Source organism: Staurois parvus, unplaced genomic scaffold, assembly GCF_062004578.1.
Source record: "Staurois parvus isolate SC_StPar_1 unplaced genomic scaffold, SC_StPar_1.0 ptg000018l, whole genome shotgun sequence".
NCBI classification, from domain to species: Eukaryota; Metazoa; Chordata; class Amphibia; order Anura; family Ranidae; genus Staurois; species Staurois parvus.
In genome coordinates, this window is record NW_028317814.1 from 25,232,975 (window position 1) to 25,250,438 (window position 17,464).

Sequence of the window (17,464 nt, forward strand, 5' to 3'; positions counted from 1 at the left end):
ATTATTTCCTTTTGTGAATTGAATTTAACGCCTTTTCATGCGGTATTTACTATGCGTAAATGCCACAAAACGGCAAAAGTAATTGACAGTTTTAGGATCGCAAGCGATATTTTGGGAAAATGTGTCCGGGCACCTAACTAATTCATGCAATATGCTTTAGTGAATGGAGCCCAATATCACAGAAAAGTAGTATAGTAGTACTACATAAAATAAAATCGTCAATAAACAGTTAGCAAAGGCAAAATTATTGTATTATCACTTGATATGATTGATAATGAAGTAAGCATAGAAATGGATTAACATTGGTGCAGCTCTGCACAGAAACCAATCAGCTTCCAGGATTTATTGCCAACGCTTAACTGAACAAGCTGATATTAGAAGCTGATTGGCTACCATGCACAGCTGCACCAGATTCTGAGTGCTCCAGTTTTAGTAGCTCTACCACTTGGTGTTCAGATCAGCATAAACAGTAGAAAAGTCACCTAAAGTGCAACAGTGAGCAGTACTAAAGCTTGATTTACCGAGCACAAGAACTATACTGCCAAAGTGCACTGATGGCAACTATGCTAGGCCTAGACAGACTGGATGTGCACTGCCCATAAAAATGAAGGAAATGGGAGAAGGGAACAAAGGGGACTTGCAAGATGGTTTTATGGGAGGGGCCATCTTCTATGTTGTTCTTCTGCCAGCTATTGTTGGAGCCCATTAAGAAGCGTTGGTGCACTTAATGACAATTTTATTATAGAAGCATGTAGTATAGATGTAGGAAAGGTGCGGTATAGTGTGGTACAGGTGCAGTATACTTACTGTCCTATCTTCAGTAACTCAGTCCCTGCTAGCAGTATGAACAATGATCAGTGCCCTCTCACCAGTCCCTGTGGTGTGGCTGTGAACTCTCTGTAGAAAGGGGGCCCCTCAATCTTTCTGCAGAATGCCTCCAGAGATTCAGCAGTGGGAAGTAGAGGGTGAGAGGATGCTCTTGTCTCCCTGCGGCAACAGTGCGGATGGAGTTGTTGTAGTCTATGTTGCGCTGCCTCAGGTGTCTCCACTGGTCTGGCCTCTCAGCAGTTTTCTCAGTATGCAGCAGATGGCTCGCATCGGTTCCCTCGGCCTCAGAAGATGTTCTTAGAGCAGTCTGTTAAAAACAATTCCACCACTCCCCCTGTGCCTCAGTGTTCTATGGGAAAAGTAGTGTAAATGGTCCATGAGTCTATGGCTGCTGTTCTGGACTTCAGTACCCGTGATCCTCAGAGTTCTGCATAGGTATACACAGGTTTTACTGGCTATAGCTCACCCACTGCTGACTGGAGGGGATAGTGCAACACAACATCCAGTAAAGCAGTAGAAAGTAAAGAGGACAATGGGCTCCATTCACAAAGCAGTATTTTCCTCTTTAAAATTTGCAGTAAAATACCTCATAGCATCTTTCAAAACATTTTTTGCAATTCACAAAAAAATGCTACTAAAATAAGGCATGAGGTATTTCATCGTACTTATCTCATGAAACCATGCAGTATTTTATCTCATGCAATATCCAGTGGGATGTATACAGCGGAGAAGAATTAGAACCCCTGTCAGTTTTTATTGCTAACAAAGAGGTAAGATAGTTTCAGCCCTTGTTCACACCAATGCGCTTTGTCATGTGATTTGACAGTTTGAAGTCGCACCCTATTTTCGGCAATGGAACTGTTCTGATCGTTGCGACTCGAGTCACAGTGCCTTTGAGAAAGGCTCCTGCACTACTTTTCTGCAATTTAATTGCAACTTGCATTGTCTTCCGTCAAATTAATTTGCAAGCCGCAATAAAATCAAAGATCCAATTCGCACTGATCTGCGACTTTGCAATTGCAACTGAAGTAGCGCAATTTAAAAGCCGTACTGGTGTGAACCAGGACCTAACTATAGAAATATGCCAAGTCATTAAAGCGGAGTTCCACTTACCTGTAGCTGCTGACTTTTAAAAAACAGCCGCTTACCTGTCCCTCGGTCCCGTGGTGTGTCCCCTGCAGCGTGTTTCACCGGCCGTCCTGTATTCCAGGAGGCCGGCATCTTCAGTGTGAGAACCTGGCTATGATAGCTTGCGGCTTCACAGCCGGGTACCCACCGCGCATGTGCAAGTAGTGATGCACTTCGTGAATAGTCCTGTAGTTTACTGGGACCTAGGCAATCGGACCGGAAGTGATCGGGTACCTGTCAAATTTGGGTACCGGCTCCCCAACCCCCCGCCCCACAAAGGTGCCAATCCTTAATGGGGAGCGGGGGAGCAGTCCTTAACCACTTCCTGTCCGGACACTTTTACCCCCTTCCTGTCCAGGGCAATTTTCAGCTTTCAGCGCTATCACACTTTGAATGACAATTGCGCGGTCATGCAATACTGTACCCATATTAATTTTTTACCATTTTTTTGAGACAGATAAAGCTTTATTTTGGTGGTATTTATTCACCACTCGGATTTTTATTTTTTTACTATGTAAATTAAAAAGTCCAAAAATTTTGAAAAAAAGTGTTTTTTTTAAATAAAATTTTGCAAATAAATAATATTTCATCATAAATCTTGGCCAAAATTTATTCCGTTATTTTTTTAGTAAAAAAAATCCAAATTAGTTTATAACCAAAAATTATAATTTTTAAACATTTTTTTTTACATTTTTATTTAATTTTTTTATATTATTTTTTATTTTTATTTTTTACATACTGTCACCCTAGCAGTACAGTGTCACCATGGTGACACTGTACTACTTGTAGGGGGTGATGAAGATTTTTTTTTTTTACACTGATTGCTTTTACACCCATATAGCATGTAAAAGCAATCATTTATCTTTCTCTCTGTCTGCATTCTTGCAGTCATTGAGAAATACTGAGTGAGCTGTGATTGGTCACAGCTTGTCACATGGTACAAGGCTGTTGTGAATAGCTTTGTACCATCATTCACAGATTTCACATGTAGTAAGCAATGATGTCACAAGTGACATCTTGCTTACTACTTTGCATGTGATCACTGATTCGCCAATCAGTGATCACATGATCGGGACCTCGTACAGAAGTCCCGTCCGACGATTGGTGTTTCACTGTGTCCGGAGCACACAGCGGGCACCGGATCGCGGTGGTGCGCGCTCCCAGGGAGCGCGCACAGCTACAAAAGGTGGGTGCCGTTTAGGAACGGCAACCCGCCCCTGGAGTGCCACCGCCCTGCCGTTTATAAACAGCAGGCGGACGGCAAGAGGTTAACCTCCCTGGCGGTATGATTATTTCAGATTTTTGGTGCTGAAAGCGGTACCATTTTTTTGCATGGAAATATGTATTTTTTTTATTGTAGGCTGTAATTTTTAGGAAAAACTCACTGAAATCTGTCCGAACAAGAGTCTAGTAAACATCCCGGGTATGATAAAATTTGAAACACAAAATCATAAATTATAATTTAATAAATAATCATAAAAATAATATAAAAATAATAAAAAATTTAATTCAATAATATAATCAAACCAAAAACACTGAAATGTGAAATAGAGCGCCAAGTTCGCACATTGCTGAGCTCAGTCGCAAAATCGTTTTCAGTTTCTGATGACGAATTTCCCCCACGAATTATTATCACTCAATTCTGTAAGTAGTTCTGATTTACTATCGCTGTTCTCTAGCTGATCTAAACCGCTTTTGACCTAAAGGGACACTTTTTGGACGCCATGGACATTTCTCAGTTTCCAGGCAGAAAGAACAGACAAAATGCAGGCAGGGCACAGGACAAAGCACTAGGGACAATATGTATGTGAAATAGGTTGAAACAGCAATGTTTTACTGTGTAAAATGGACAGTCCCGACGTCACAGGGACAGGAGACAGAAGCCGGATGCCGGCATCGGCCGGAGGAGATGGCCGGGGACGCTGCAGGGGACACATCGTGGGAGCGCAGGGTAAGGTAAGTGAAGAACACATGCCGGAGCAGTGCCGCATGGTATTCCCGAGTGTAGCTCGGGGTTACCGCTTTTGGTACTGAAATGTTACCCCGAGCTACACTCGGGAATACCGCCAGGGAGGTTAAAGCAGAACTACCCTTTTTGTAGTCAGTGCAGTCTCTACAGCATATGTATTAATACAAAAGAAAAAAAGTGATTAGAATACCAGTCAAAGGGAAGCTGCTTTCACAGGATACAAGTGGTGTATCAAAAACAACTAAGTTAAAATAAAAAAATAGAAAATATCCTTATAAATGTTAAAATAGCCCTCTATAACTGTGTCTTTTTCATTAATGGAAGAAGCATATATATACTGTATGTGATTTTTGATACTATTTTTTTTTTCAATATTTGACATTTAGAAAGATATTTTGTATTTACTTAAAGTATAACTAAATACATTTTTATTTTTATTTTTTTAGTTTTGGATGGGGTGGAGAGGTAATGGAACACCTATTAGGTTTTAATTGCTGTCTGTGCCCCCATTAGGGACATTCATCATCTCTATTTGTCCTGTTTACCATTATCATTGATAGTGAAACTAAAAGAAAATGATCCCAAATTTTGGGTTTTCCCCAGAAATGTAATGGAAATCTTCCAATGGGGATACTAGTTCCGGTGACCTCAGGGGACCCCAAGGGATTCCCTTAATTTGCAGGGATTTCCTCTCACTTCCTGTTTTGGCAAAGGGACAGGGAGTGAAGGGAAATCTCCCCAGTGGTATACAGATGGAAAAAAACTAACAGGGGCTCTAACCTTACATTACCCTATCCAAAAAGAAAAGTAAAGTTTTGCCTTTAGTAACACTTTCAAACTTTCTCAAACTTTTCAACACAGAGGAAACCTTAAAATAACTTTCCAGTGGCAGGGAACCCCTACTAAGAATTATCTACAACTCATGATACATTAGTGAGATGGCCTGTAGGAAGAATGTTCCTTACACTTGTGGCCCCTGGGAAGAATGACCCCTGTATAGATAATTAAAAAAAAAAATCAGTGTCAGTGGGAACTCGTCAGAGGAAAGTATCCCCACTACATATGACATACAGTATGTTCTAAGAAAGGAATAGACCATTGTGATATGCATGTACATTGTATTATGTTTGGAGTGATTGGGAGTTTTTTTGCAACAAAAAAGTCTCCAAAAATCTGGCGAAATGACAGGAGAAAATAGATAAATTTTACTACATGTAAATGGTTGGATTTACTAAAAGTAATGGAGTGGATTTACTAAAAGTTATGGGGTGGATTTACTAAAAGTTATGGGGTGGATTTACTAAAGGTAATGGGGTGGATTTACTAAAGGTAATGGGGTGGATTTACTAAAGGTAATGGGGTGGATTTACTAAAGGCACATGGACTGAGCACTTTGCAAGTGCAGTTTCTCCAGAGCTTAGTAAATGTTGGGAGCTCTGCTGACTTCCATCATCCAATCATGTGCAAACAAAAATGCTGTTTTTTTTCCTCCTAGCACAATTGGGGACTCTTTGTAAAGTGAAGATTTACCTCATTTACCAAGCTCTGGAGCAACTTGCAAAGTACACAGACTATTTGCCTTAAAGTAGAACTATAGACAGCACTTTTTTTTTTTTTAATTTTGTAAGTGAGTGTTATAGCCCCTGTCAGGTTTTTTTTCCATTTTTGTCCCATTGGAGAGATTTACCTTCACTTCCTGTCCCATAGCAAAAACTCTATTACTGTTCTGGGGACAACCCAAAATGTGGGATTTTCTTTTCTTTCGCTTTCAACGATAATGGTAAACAGGACAAATAAAGAGGGTGAATCTTTCTAACGGGGGTACGGACAGCAATAAAAAATCTGACAGGGGTTTTAATTGACCTCCACTCTATCCAAAACAACAAAAAAGTTTTTATTTTTTTATACTTTATATAAATCAACCCTAATAACTTCCATATTTAGGTTTCTATGCATTATTGTTGAGAGAATAGTCCAAAAAGGTAGAGATGACTCAAAATTGGCTAATATATTTTTATATTCCTTGCATACCGCATGCTTGGACCACTACTTAATTGCCGCATGAATTTATTTATTTCCTTTTGTGAATTGGTTTTAACTCCTTTTTATGCGGTACTTACTAAGCTTTTTGCGATAAATACTGCCAAAAAGGCATAGTGAATTGACAATTTCAGGATCGCATGCGATATTTTGGGAAAATGTGTCCGGACACCTAAATACTGCTCGCGATCTGCTCTTGTGAATGGATCCCTAAGTCTCCTCCATGTTTCTGTCGTCCAGCACTTGGCTACACATGCTATGGCAATGAACATTACAAAATGCTGAGCATGTAAATCTCTATGAATTGGCCATACTTTGGAAATTCACTTGACCTGATGCACCATTGAAGACCCTGTGTTGGCTGCTAATGGTACTCTTTCATCCACTGTTAGGCAGATTTGCTACCATTCAACATGTCCTTTAAGCGTGTCAACCTTAATGTCCCATTAAAGGATAAGTTCACTTTTTACAAAAAAATAATAAATGCGCATCTTTTTGTCTTTTTTTTGTAAAAAAAAATAATTTGCATTCATTATTTTTTTTATATTAGTCTTTAAGGCATTACACTCACAATTGGCACACAGTAAGATGTCTGCCCATACCTTGACTGGGCAGGCAGTTACTGAATGGCAGGAAGAATCAATGGACTATGAGAGTGCTCACCAGAGCCCTCGTAGTCTATTGAGAACTACAAGCTGTCAGCCACAATGGCTGACTGTATTTTTAGGCACCAGTTATTATTATTATTATTATTATACAGTATTTATAAAGCGCCAATAGTTCACTCAGCGCTGTACATTACAAAGGGGGACAGAACATGTGACAGAACAATACCAATACAATGCAAAACATGAGGGGATTGAGGGCCCTGCTCTTTGGAGCTTACAATCTAGGAGGGAGGGGATAGTGGCACAGGAGGAGATAGCTGTGGGGGATGGAGTGGTAGGAAGAGTGGAGGAGGTCGGCAAGTTAGCAGGGGGTGGGGTAGGCTTCCCTGAAGAGATGGGTTTTCAGGGTGTGCCTAAAGGAGAGGAGAGTAGGTGATAATCTGATGGGTTGGGGAAGGGAGTTCCAGAGGATGGGTGACACCCTGGAGAAGTCCTGGAGGCGGGCATGGGAGGAGGAGATCAGGGAACTAGAGAGAAGGAGGTCTTGTGAGGAGCGGAGTGTGCGTGTTGGGCGGTACTTGGATATTAGGTCAGTGATGTAGTTCGGGGCAGTATGGTGGACAGCTTTGTACGTCAGTGTTAGGATTTTGAATTTGATCCGTTGCGCAATCGGAAGCCAGTGGAGGGATTGGCAGGGGGGGGTGGCGGAAACGGAGCGGTTGGAAAGGTGAATGAGTCTGGCTGCCGTATTCAGGATCGACTGAAGCGGGGATAGCCAGCGGCGAGGCAGGCCAGTGAGGAGGGAGTTGCAGTAGTCGAGTCGTGATATGATGAGGGAGTGGATGAGTGGGTGCGCTGTTTAGTGGTTTCTGGGGCTAATTCACAGGAAATGAATGATGCTGCCATGTAGATGCCACTTTTTTAAAATTGTAACAGCGGGTGCTGGCAGAAGATCCCCCACCTACTGCCACAGGGACGGGGATCGGGGAGAGAGGAGGCAGGAGCTGGAATATGTTACAAGTTCCAACCTAAATACGAGTTCCAGAAATTTTACTTATCATTTAAGGCTCAACTTCAGGCACAAAGCTAAACACTAAGATGAAATATACACTCACTGGCCGCTTTATTAGGTACACCTTGCTAGTGCTAAGAAAATATCCCCCACATAATCACACCACCAGCCTGAACCGTTGCTACAAGGCAGGATAGATCCATGCTTTCATGTTGTTTACGCAATGTTGACGCAACCAATCTGCCCATTCTCCTCTGATCTCTGACATCAACAAGGCATTTTCATCCACACAACTGCAGCGCACTGGATATTTTCTCTTTTTCGGACCATTCTCTGTAAACCCCAAAGATGGTTGTGCGTGAAAATCCCGGCAGATTAGCAGTTTTTGAATTACTCAGATCAGCCCATCTGGCACCAACAACCATGCCATGTTCAAAGTCACTTAAATCCCCTTTCTTTCCCATTCTGATGCTCGATCTGAACTTCAGCGAGTCGTCTTCACCCCGTCCACATGCCTAAATGCATTGATTTGCTGCCATGTGATTGGCTGATTAGCACTTTGTGTTACCAAGCAATTGAACAGGTGTACCCAATAAAGTGGCTGGCGAGGGTATATATGGGAGCTGTTCTACCTGCCAATGGATTTATATTTCAGTTCAACCAGTTCAGAGATTTACACAGCCCTGGCACACAGCAAAGCCCTGTCTGACAGGATAGGAAGCCTGCAGTTAAATAACACTTTACAGATCTTGTCCTTTCCCCTGACTCATGACTTGGACAGTAAAAGGAGAAGTGCTAAGTGCTACAGCACAGCTGACTGTTTCCTCGCAGTGTGAGCTTTACTGTACATGGAATTTCAAGAGCTGATACCAGGTCAATTTCTTAGATCTAAAAAATTAATGTAACCATGTAATTATGAATAGAGCTTTGTATTTGTATCTTTTATATGCGCTGCACAAACTGTTGGCGCTATAAAAATCCTGTATTATAATAATAATAATGTGCCTGGAGTTCACCTTTATGCACTTCAGGGAATTGATATTTGATAGCTGAATATAACCTGACTCAGTCTAGAGCAGTGGTTCTTAAAGGTTAAGTTCACCTTTGGATCATGTTTCATCATCTGCAGCCTCTCCCGTCTGATCCCGACTCCCTGTGACAGCGGGTGGAGGATCCTCTACCTGCACCCACTGTCTTAATTTGAAAACAGCATGGCTGTGTGGGGCTCTGACGGGCACGTAATTCATTCATGGTTTCCTGTGAATGTATGCTGACAAGTACCATCAGCCATTGTGGCTGATGGCTTGTAGTTCTCAATGAACCACAAGGGCACTGGTGAGTGCACTTTTAGTCCATAGATCTACCTGCTCTCAAGTAACTGCCTGCCCATAGGAGGTATGGGCAGACAGCTATTGTGAAAGTCTGCAGGAGCTTGTGCCCTGCAATCTGCCAATACTCTGCAGGCTACTGAGAAAAAAGTTAATATATGCTCATTTTTTTATCTGCACAAAATGTGCATTTATTATTATTTTTTTCAAAAAGTGAACATATCCTTTAACCTTTTTGAGTCACAAACTCCTTTAACCCTTTGAGGACCAAGGGATGTATTTGTCCCAGGTTTTTAATTGCGTGTATCATCTGATTAAGAACTTAAAACTCTTTTTTTTTTTTTTGAGTCAAAATATTAGTTCTTATCAACAAACAACAAATGGATCTAGCTTTTTGCTAATTATTTCATGAAATGGCTTAGTTACAGAAACTGATGTGTACGAACTTTAAAAACAAAAAAAATTGATTCTTTTGGCGTTCCAAAACCTTACGGTCCTCAAAGGGTTAAGAATTTGATGAAAGCTATGGACCTCCCTGATGATACAAATTTAAATAATAAATATGGACCAACAACGAGTCAAGAGACTTTTAGCAGCAGGGTACGTTTTCTTTGATTTCTTTCAATAGGAAACCATTGGAACAAAGTGAAGGACTGTATAGTGAGTATAAATGTTTTTTTATCTGACCCTCGCAGACCTCCTGAAATCCATCCATGGACCAATTATGGCTCCATGGACCCCAGGTTAAGAACTCCTGGTCTGGACCTACACACTGATGTTCAAATCTAACCAGTGATGATATTTTGTACTGACCTCAAATTTCCATGCTGATGTGGTCCTCATGCAATTTCTTATAGCATCTTGCAGTTTCTATCCAAATCAGGGCACTTTATATATTGCTATGTCAAATTGCACCATACTTGGAACCCAGCTGACAATATCAAGGTTGCCTCTGAGAGACATGGCCTAGATTAGCAAGGTCATGACCTGTTTTGTATAGATAGAGATTACAGAAAACCATTACCTACTATGGGAGAGAGCAACTGTGTAGATAGTTACATATATACAGTGATTTATCGTACTGTATATATTTTGGTTTTAACTTATATTATTACATCATAAATAAAAGGTACAGGGTGTGTTCATTGTTCATCTGTAATATTATTCCTAATAATCTATGACCCATAATAAATTTATTGTTGTGTCATGTTTGCTCTGTTCTTCCAGATGGAGAAATCACTTCCAAACCAATGGTTTTATTTTTGGGACCGTGGAGTGTTGGCAAATCCACCATGATCAACTACCTCTTGGGGTTGGAAGAAACACCCCATCAACTGTACACAGGTAACGTTAGTGTTTATTTTGCTGGTATCAAGAAATGTATTGGGTTTTCTGTACTATTAAAGGCAATAAAGCAATCTTGTTAACTTTTGGCAGGTGCTGAACCCACAACCTCTGAATTCACTGTCCTTATGCATGGGCCAAAGCTAAAGACGATTGAAGGCATTGTGATGGCTGCCGACAGTAGTCGTTCCTTCTCTCCACTGGAAAAATTTGGGCAGAATTTTCTGGAGAAGTTAATAGGCATTGAAATTCCCCACAAACTTCTTGAGAGGGTCACATTGGTGGACACCCCCGGTATCATTGAAAATCGCAAACAACAAGAAAGAGGTTAGAAGATTTATTGGAAGTGCCAGCATGTCTTTTTTTATAACAGTTTAAACAAACACTACAATCTTCTGTGTTTACAGCTATTTTCTATTCATTTATCTCTGTAGCTCAAATCTGCCAAGCTCAAATGTCTCACACTTGTTTGATAAAACAATATGAAATTCAATAGGTTACTATACTTTACCATTTTATGATCAAAACTTTATTTTGCAGGTTATCCATTCAACGATGTCTGCCAGTGGTTTATTGACAGAGCTGATCTTATCTTTGTGGTATTTGACCCAACCAAACTGGATGTTGGTCTCGAGTTGGAGATGCTCTTCCAACAGTTGAAAGGACGTGAGTCTCAGATCCGTATTATTCTAAATAAAGCTGATAGTCTGGCAACACAAGAGCTCATGAGGGTGTATGGAGCTCTCTTCTGGAGCTTGGCTCCTTTGATCAATGTGACTGAGCCACCAAGAGTCTATGTCAGTTCCTTCTGGCCACAAGATTACCAACCTGAAACACACAGAGAACTGTTTCTTAAGGAAGAGATCTCTCTACTAGAAGATCTCACCCAAGTAATTGAAAATAGAATTGAAAACAAGATTGCCTTCATCCGCCAGCATGCTATCAGAGTCCGAATCCATGCTTTGTTGGTTGACCGCTACCTTCAGACTTACAAGGACAAGATGACCTTCTTCAGTGATGGTGAATTGGTCTTTAAAGACATTCTTGAGGACCCTGATAAGTTCTTCATTTTCAAGTCTATCTTGGCCAAAACAAATGTCAGCAAGTTCGATCTTCCAAACCGAGAGGCCTACAAGGACTTCTTCGGAGTAAACCCAATTAGTAGCTTCAAGCTTCTATCCCAGCAATGCTCATATATGGGTGGCTGTCTGATGGAGAAGGTTGAGAGGGCCATTACTCGTGAACTTCCAGACCTACTTGGCAGCGTCAGCAAAAAGCCTCAAAGCCTTAACTGCGATGTGACCGGATGTGGGGAAGCCCCAAAGAACCGTTACAAAAAACCTTAACTTCTCTCCATCCTATGCCTTCTCATATTTAAAAATGAAAAATAAAAAAACACAGTATTTCAACAAAATATGAAGGTCCTGCGATCTTTTAGTGATGGCATTAATTATCATGCACTTGACCTGTCAAGGAATAAAGCAGAAATGATAAACAAAGATTCTTCTTGTCATAGAAGAATGAATTCATTACTAGTCACTCTGGTGCTGAAGGAAGATATAAGCAAGAAAACTAAAGGAGCCAATACCACTGATATTGTTTCAGCAGTGCAGACAACTGTTATTCCAATCTTACCATGTTGGTTTGATCTTTGCCTCCCAATAACAACACCATACCGGTTGTGAATGTACAAGGTTTACAAGGAATTCCAGTTACCTGCAAAACTCTCTCTAACACCCTCTAACATACCGGTCCATTTGCTAGTGGCCTTAATTTTAAACTGGAACTTTATTTTGTAACCTGCATCCTATCAAACCCTGGGGATGTGTGTTAAATAATCCAGATGGTGACAACATCAAAGCTTCCTTACCCCAAAACCACAATTTTACTCTTTCCAGCACCACAGTGAAGTACACAAAATGTCAGCAGACAAGATAGTGGGATGTTAACAAAATAGCTGCCATGTGCGGTCTCAGAAATCAGATTACATTGATCATTACCTAATTGGTGATAAAATTGTTTAATTTGGTTGGATACGTTGATGTTCTAATAGTTAAACAATCTTAAAACTATACCTATGACAACAGTATCAACTGTTGCTCATATAAAATAGAATTGGTGCCGAAACAAAGACCATTGCTAAGAATGCCCAAGTCTCACCTTTTTTATAACAGTTTGATTACACTTTACCTCATCCCACAATATTGGTATACTTCCAAATCTATCCCTGTCCTGGGCTTCAGAATGAGCAGGGTTTATCAATAGTAGGCTTGGTTTTTCCAAATATGTGAAGACTGGCGAAGGCCAAAAATATCTCATAGATATCATAGATATAGTTACAAATCAATAGATAGTAAAATAAAATGTTGTTGTATTTATTAGCTTGAGTTTGGTATTGTAGAAGTGACCAGTCTTGTCCCGGTGTCTGATTTTGTATTTTTGTCCATTACATTTAATATGCTTGGCTAACATCTGACGGAATGAAAACCTGATGAAGGGGCACCACCTGGGATATGTACACTTTTGACCTGAATTTAAAAAAAAAACACATGGGCCTATTTAGATAATAGTTAAATATCAATACAAATTCCAGTAATGTTGACTTAAAGGAAATCGGTGAGTTTCCTGTCTATCTGTCACCGTGTACTTCCTGTTGTGTGTTAAATGCAGCTAACAGTTATAGGTATTAGGTTGGTTGGACTATGGATAACATAAAAATATAGCCATACAGAATTCTAGTGTGAAAGAAAGGAAGTTAGAAAGCCAGATGGTTGACAAGGGTAATGGAAATGTGTTGTTAATAAAAAAGCGCAAACTTCCTGTTAGCTGCGCATGGTTGAGGGAGCCATTTTGTTGAACACTGACGTCCATTTCTTTCAACAGTTTAGGAGAAGCCTTTTAAATTACGAATACTATGCTGACTGAATAAAAAGAATAAATGGTTGCTGGACTCACAAAAAGGCTGCCATCTTTCAACATAATTGACTGGTGCTCTTAGAAAAGGTAATAAATGACTAGTAAATTGTATATTGGAGCAGACATTTAGTTAAAGGAGGCAGCTGATCTATAAAAAAAATCTTCTTTATTGGAACAATTCTGACTTTGAGACTCTTGTAGGGCTTACGGTTTTGACTACAGGTAGATCTGACTTTGAGACTCTTTAGGGCTTATGGTTTTGACTACAGGTAGATCTGACTTTGAGACTCTTGTAGGGCTTACGGTTTTGACTACAGGTAGATCTGACTTTGAGACTCTTGTAGGGCTTATGGTTTTGACTATAGGTGGACCTGACTTTGAGACTCTTGTAGGGCTTACGGTTTTGACTACAGGTAGATCTGACTTTGAGACTCTTGTAGGGCTTATGGTTTTGACTACAGGTAGATCTGACTTTGAGACTCTTGTAGGGCTTACGGTTTTGACAACAGGTGGACCTGACTTTGAGACTCTTGTAGGGCTTACGGTTTTGACAACAGGTGGACCTGACTTTGAGACTCTTGTAGGGCTTACGGTTTTGACTACAGGTAGATCTGACTTTGAGACTCTTGTAGGGCTTATGGTTTTGACTACATGTGGATGGACATGGGCAATGTGTAAATAGTTCTGGACAGATCTTAAACCTGTTCTGAATTTAGTTTTTTATAGGTATAATGTTTGACAACATTGAGTAACACTATAGCGGCCAATTTTGAACAATGTCTTTAAACCCTGCAAAGTCACTCCATAGCTTGGTCAGCATTTTGTGACCCATTCATAAAATGCAGGCCATGCTATGGAGCCAATTCGTCAAAGTCCGTGATTGGAGACAAGGCTGGCCACATGACTAACAGAACACATGATCAGGCTCTCCTATCAGCTTCCTTTTTTAAACTGCATTATAAATTGACCCCAAGTTTTTATAAAATCCTGCACATTCAGATCTTGATGGTATACGTAAGAAATGTGGATGGCCCTGTGACTGAAAGGGCTTGAAATAACTGTAGATCTCAACAATTTAGAAGCTCCCTTTCTTGTTTCCAGTAATGATTAAACATAAGAGGCTAAAACAAGTGACCATGGATGAGTACATTGATTTTTTGGGAAATTAATTTCATGGCAAAATTATCAGTTGCGCTACTGGTAAAATTTGACCAAAGCAGGAACTCGCTTGTGCTCATTATGCTGCTGGCGAAATATACTGTTCAGCAAACCCAATTATTTTCACCGCTCACAAGGCAGCCTGTATAATCCTCGATTCGCTGCAATCAGACGGGTGCCAAGGCCCAAAAGTCCACTTTTTCTCCACTGCAATCTACCATCCAAATAGCAAGCTGCTCACCGAAAATGTTCAACTCCAACCAACGTTTATTGCAATGACAGCATGCAGCTAGCTCCCACCCATCTTCGGTGTGCAGCCCATTATTTGGATGGTGCTTGCAAAATTTGCTTGGAAATAGAAATGCTCTATTTTTTTTCTTTATGTAAAGTGTGTGGTTTTAAAGGGATGTATCTTGAATAGTTTATTACATTTAGTGTTCTTTTCTCTTTTTTGTGTATTTTCTGTATTGACGTTTCAATTTTTTTTTACTTTTGCTGTTTTTTTTTTCTTTCTGTGAAAAAAAGTTACATAATGAGGTTTATAAGAAACCATATTTTTGTCATCAGAACAGGTCCAGGATAGGTGAAACAAACCTTTTGTAACCCTCAGTAGATATTTAAAGCCCATTGCACCCTTTAAAACCCACCGTGATTTCATCTTCCCTGTAGATTTCAATGCAACTTGCCAAAATGGCAAATGCCAAATTTTTGGGAAAGTGTTTAGGAATTTTTAAAAAATCAAATTTTCACTCATCCCCACAGATAACAGATATAATTTCTATGATTTTCTTCCAGTTACAAGGTCCATTCCCTTGCTAACCTGCTCCAAAAGGGGTAAAGATGAACTCTCAGCAAAACTCCTATTGTCTGTATACTGTCTGTATAGGCGTTGGTTTCTTGATGTCTGTGTGTTCTACAAGATGGCTGCCTCCACTGTGTATATAAATGATGGATTCAGAAATGAGATTTGCAGTTGGTGGATACAGCAGGTGCCATTTCAATGGTCCAATAAATATAGCTGTCTTTTTTTTTTTTCTATCATTACACTTCTTTGCTCTATTATTACAGTCCTCTCATTGATCACTTCCTCTTAACGTACAATAAAAATGTTTGTGCTTGTTAACAAGAGTCTCTCTGTGATCTATTTTACTTATCAGACAATGCAGGGTTTGTGCGGCTGCAAAGTATTCCGCGGGCGATTCTATGTTTGAAGGGAAACTATCGATCAAACTGAAGTTGAGTTTACACGAAAGAGCACGTTGTACAACTGGACCGTCCATATGGGAAACGCTTCATGCTTTGAAAACACTGTAGATAGCACAGCTGGCATGTGGATTTTCCTGTTTATGCTAGAGGGGGGCACGCTCATTTGTAAACCCTGTCAACTGAGTGACCACCATTGTTTCATTTGATAGCTTAGATTTTGTTTTGCATTATCAGCAATGGCAACAAAGCCAATGCTAAACACTACAAAGAAAATGAAGCAATAAATCTGGGGTTGGTACTGTGAATACGTAAGAATTATTTAATAAAAAACAACAACAAAGTGTAGCCACTAAAACCGATTAGTATCCATATTGCACTTATCTGCCTTCCATCAGCTGAGATCTGATACCTTGTTATGTGCTACTGAACTTTGTAGTTCACCCTTGCTCATCATATTACTATGTAAAGCGCTGAGCAAACTTTTTGGCGCTATATAAATACTGTATAATAATAATATTGCTCTAATAAAGCTGCACTCCAGGCTAATACAAACATGAAACACATCTATGAAAGCTATTTTACCTGCCAAAGGATTTGTATTTCTGTCCATCGAGTCCTGAGATTTACAAAGCTCTGCTATACAGCACAACCCTGTTTGGCATGCAAGGAGACCTGATTTCTCTCTGCTGCAGTGAGGGTGGTTTTACGCCGTGGCGCTACGGTGCACGGTTTTTGTGCAGGTTGCCAGCGGTTTCCCATAGACAACCATTAGATTGCACCATTTTTGTGTTTTCTGAAAACACACCAAAAGCCCTGCATGCTACATCTTTGGTGCGATTTCAGAAAATGCACCAAAAACGTGATCTGAAAGAAGTCTAAGGGAAACCCCAGGTAACCTGCGTGAAAACCTCTGCTACACTGTACTGCACCTACTCTGCGGCTAAACCGTAGCACAGCAGTATGAAACCACCCTTAAATGACCTTTAAGCTGGGTACACACAAATGAAAAATGAAAAGATCCCCGCATCCACACAAGGGAGGTGGATGCAGGACCCCCCACATTGTAATCTGATAGCGGGTACTCCTCACTGTCAAAGAAAAAGACATATAACAGCGCAAAACACAAGACTCTTCACCATAAATTGACATAAATAAAAAAAGACCGGTCTGCCGTCAGTACGATCTACGTCACTTCCGGTGAGTGGAGAGCACGCTGAGGGGTGCGTTCCAGCGGCCATCTTTGATATCGGGAATACAGTGTTATCCTCTGCAAACCGCAAGGCTGTGAGGTTCCTGGTACTATTTTGGATAAGTGGATCTGTGTGAGCCGATGAGGCTATTAAACAAATGCTTTTAACTTACTTTGAACATGTGAGTGGCCTGGTATTATTATTAATTTATTAACCTCCTCGGCGGTATGATTCTTTCCGATTTTTTGTGCTGAAAGCGGTACCATTTTTTTGCATGGAAATATGTAGTTTTTTATTGTAGGCTGTAATTTTTAGGAATAACTCACTGAAATCTGTACGAACAAGAGTCTAGTAAACATCCCGGGTAGGATAAAACTTGAAACACGAAATCATAAATTATAATTTAATAAATAATCATAAAAAATAATAATATAATAATAATAAATTTAATTCAATAATATAATCAAACCAAAAACACTGAAATTTGAAATACAGAGGCAAATTCGCACATCGCTGAGCAAAGTCACAAAATCGTTTTCAGTGTCTGATGACGAATTTCCCCCACGAATCATTATCACTCAATTCTGCAAGTGGTTCTAATTTACTATCGCTGTTCTCTAGCCGGTCTAAAACTGCTTTTGACATAAAGGGACGCTTTTTGGACGCCATGGACATTTCTAAGTTTCCAGGCAGAAAGAACAGGAAAAATGCAGGCAGGGCGCAGGACAAAGCAGTAG

General features: G+C 40.2%; 1 protein-coding gene across 3 annotated transcripts in view; it reads left to right on the forward strand.

The window, feature by feature from the left end:
• SRL (sarcalumenin) overlaps positions 1-15,457 on the forward strand; it is a 104,442-nt gene extending 88,985 nt beyond the window's left edge. For 2 of the 3 annotated variants that reach the window (XM_089683409.1, XM_089683419.1), the window contains 3 exons: positions 10,141-10,257; positions 10,351-10,584; positions 10,798-15,457. In XM_089683409.1, coding sequence (XP_089539535.1) covers positions 10,141-10,257; positions 10,351-10,584; positions 10,798-11,603 — 1,157 coding nt within the window. In that variant the 3' untranslated portion in view covers positions 11,604-15,457. The remainder of the gene's footprint in view (positions 1-10,140; positions 10,258-10,350; positions 10,585-10,797) is intronic. The other variant, XR_016313594.1, reaches the window with a different exon arrangement.
• The last annotated feature ends 2,007 nt before the right edge of the window (positions 15,458-17,464 follow it).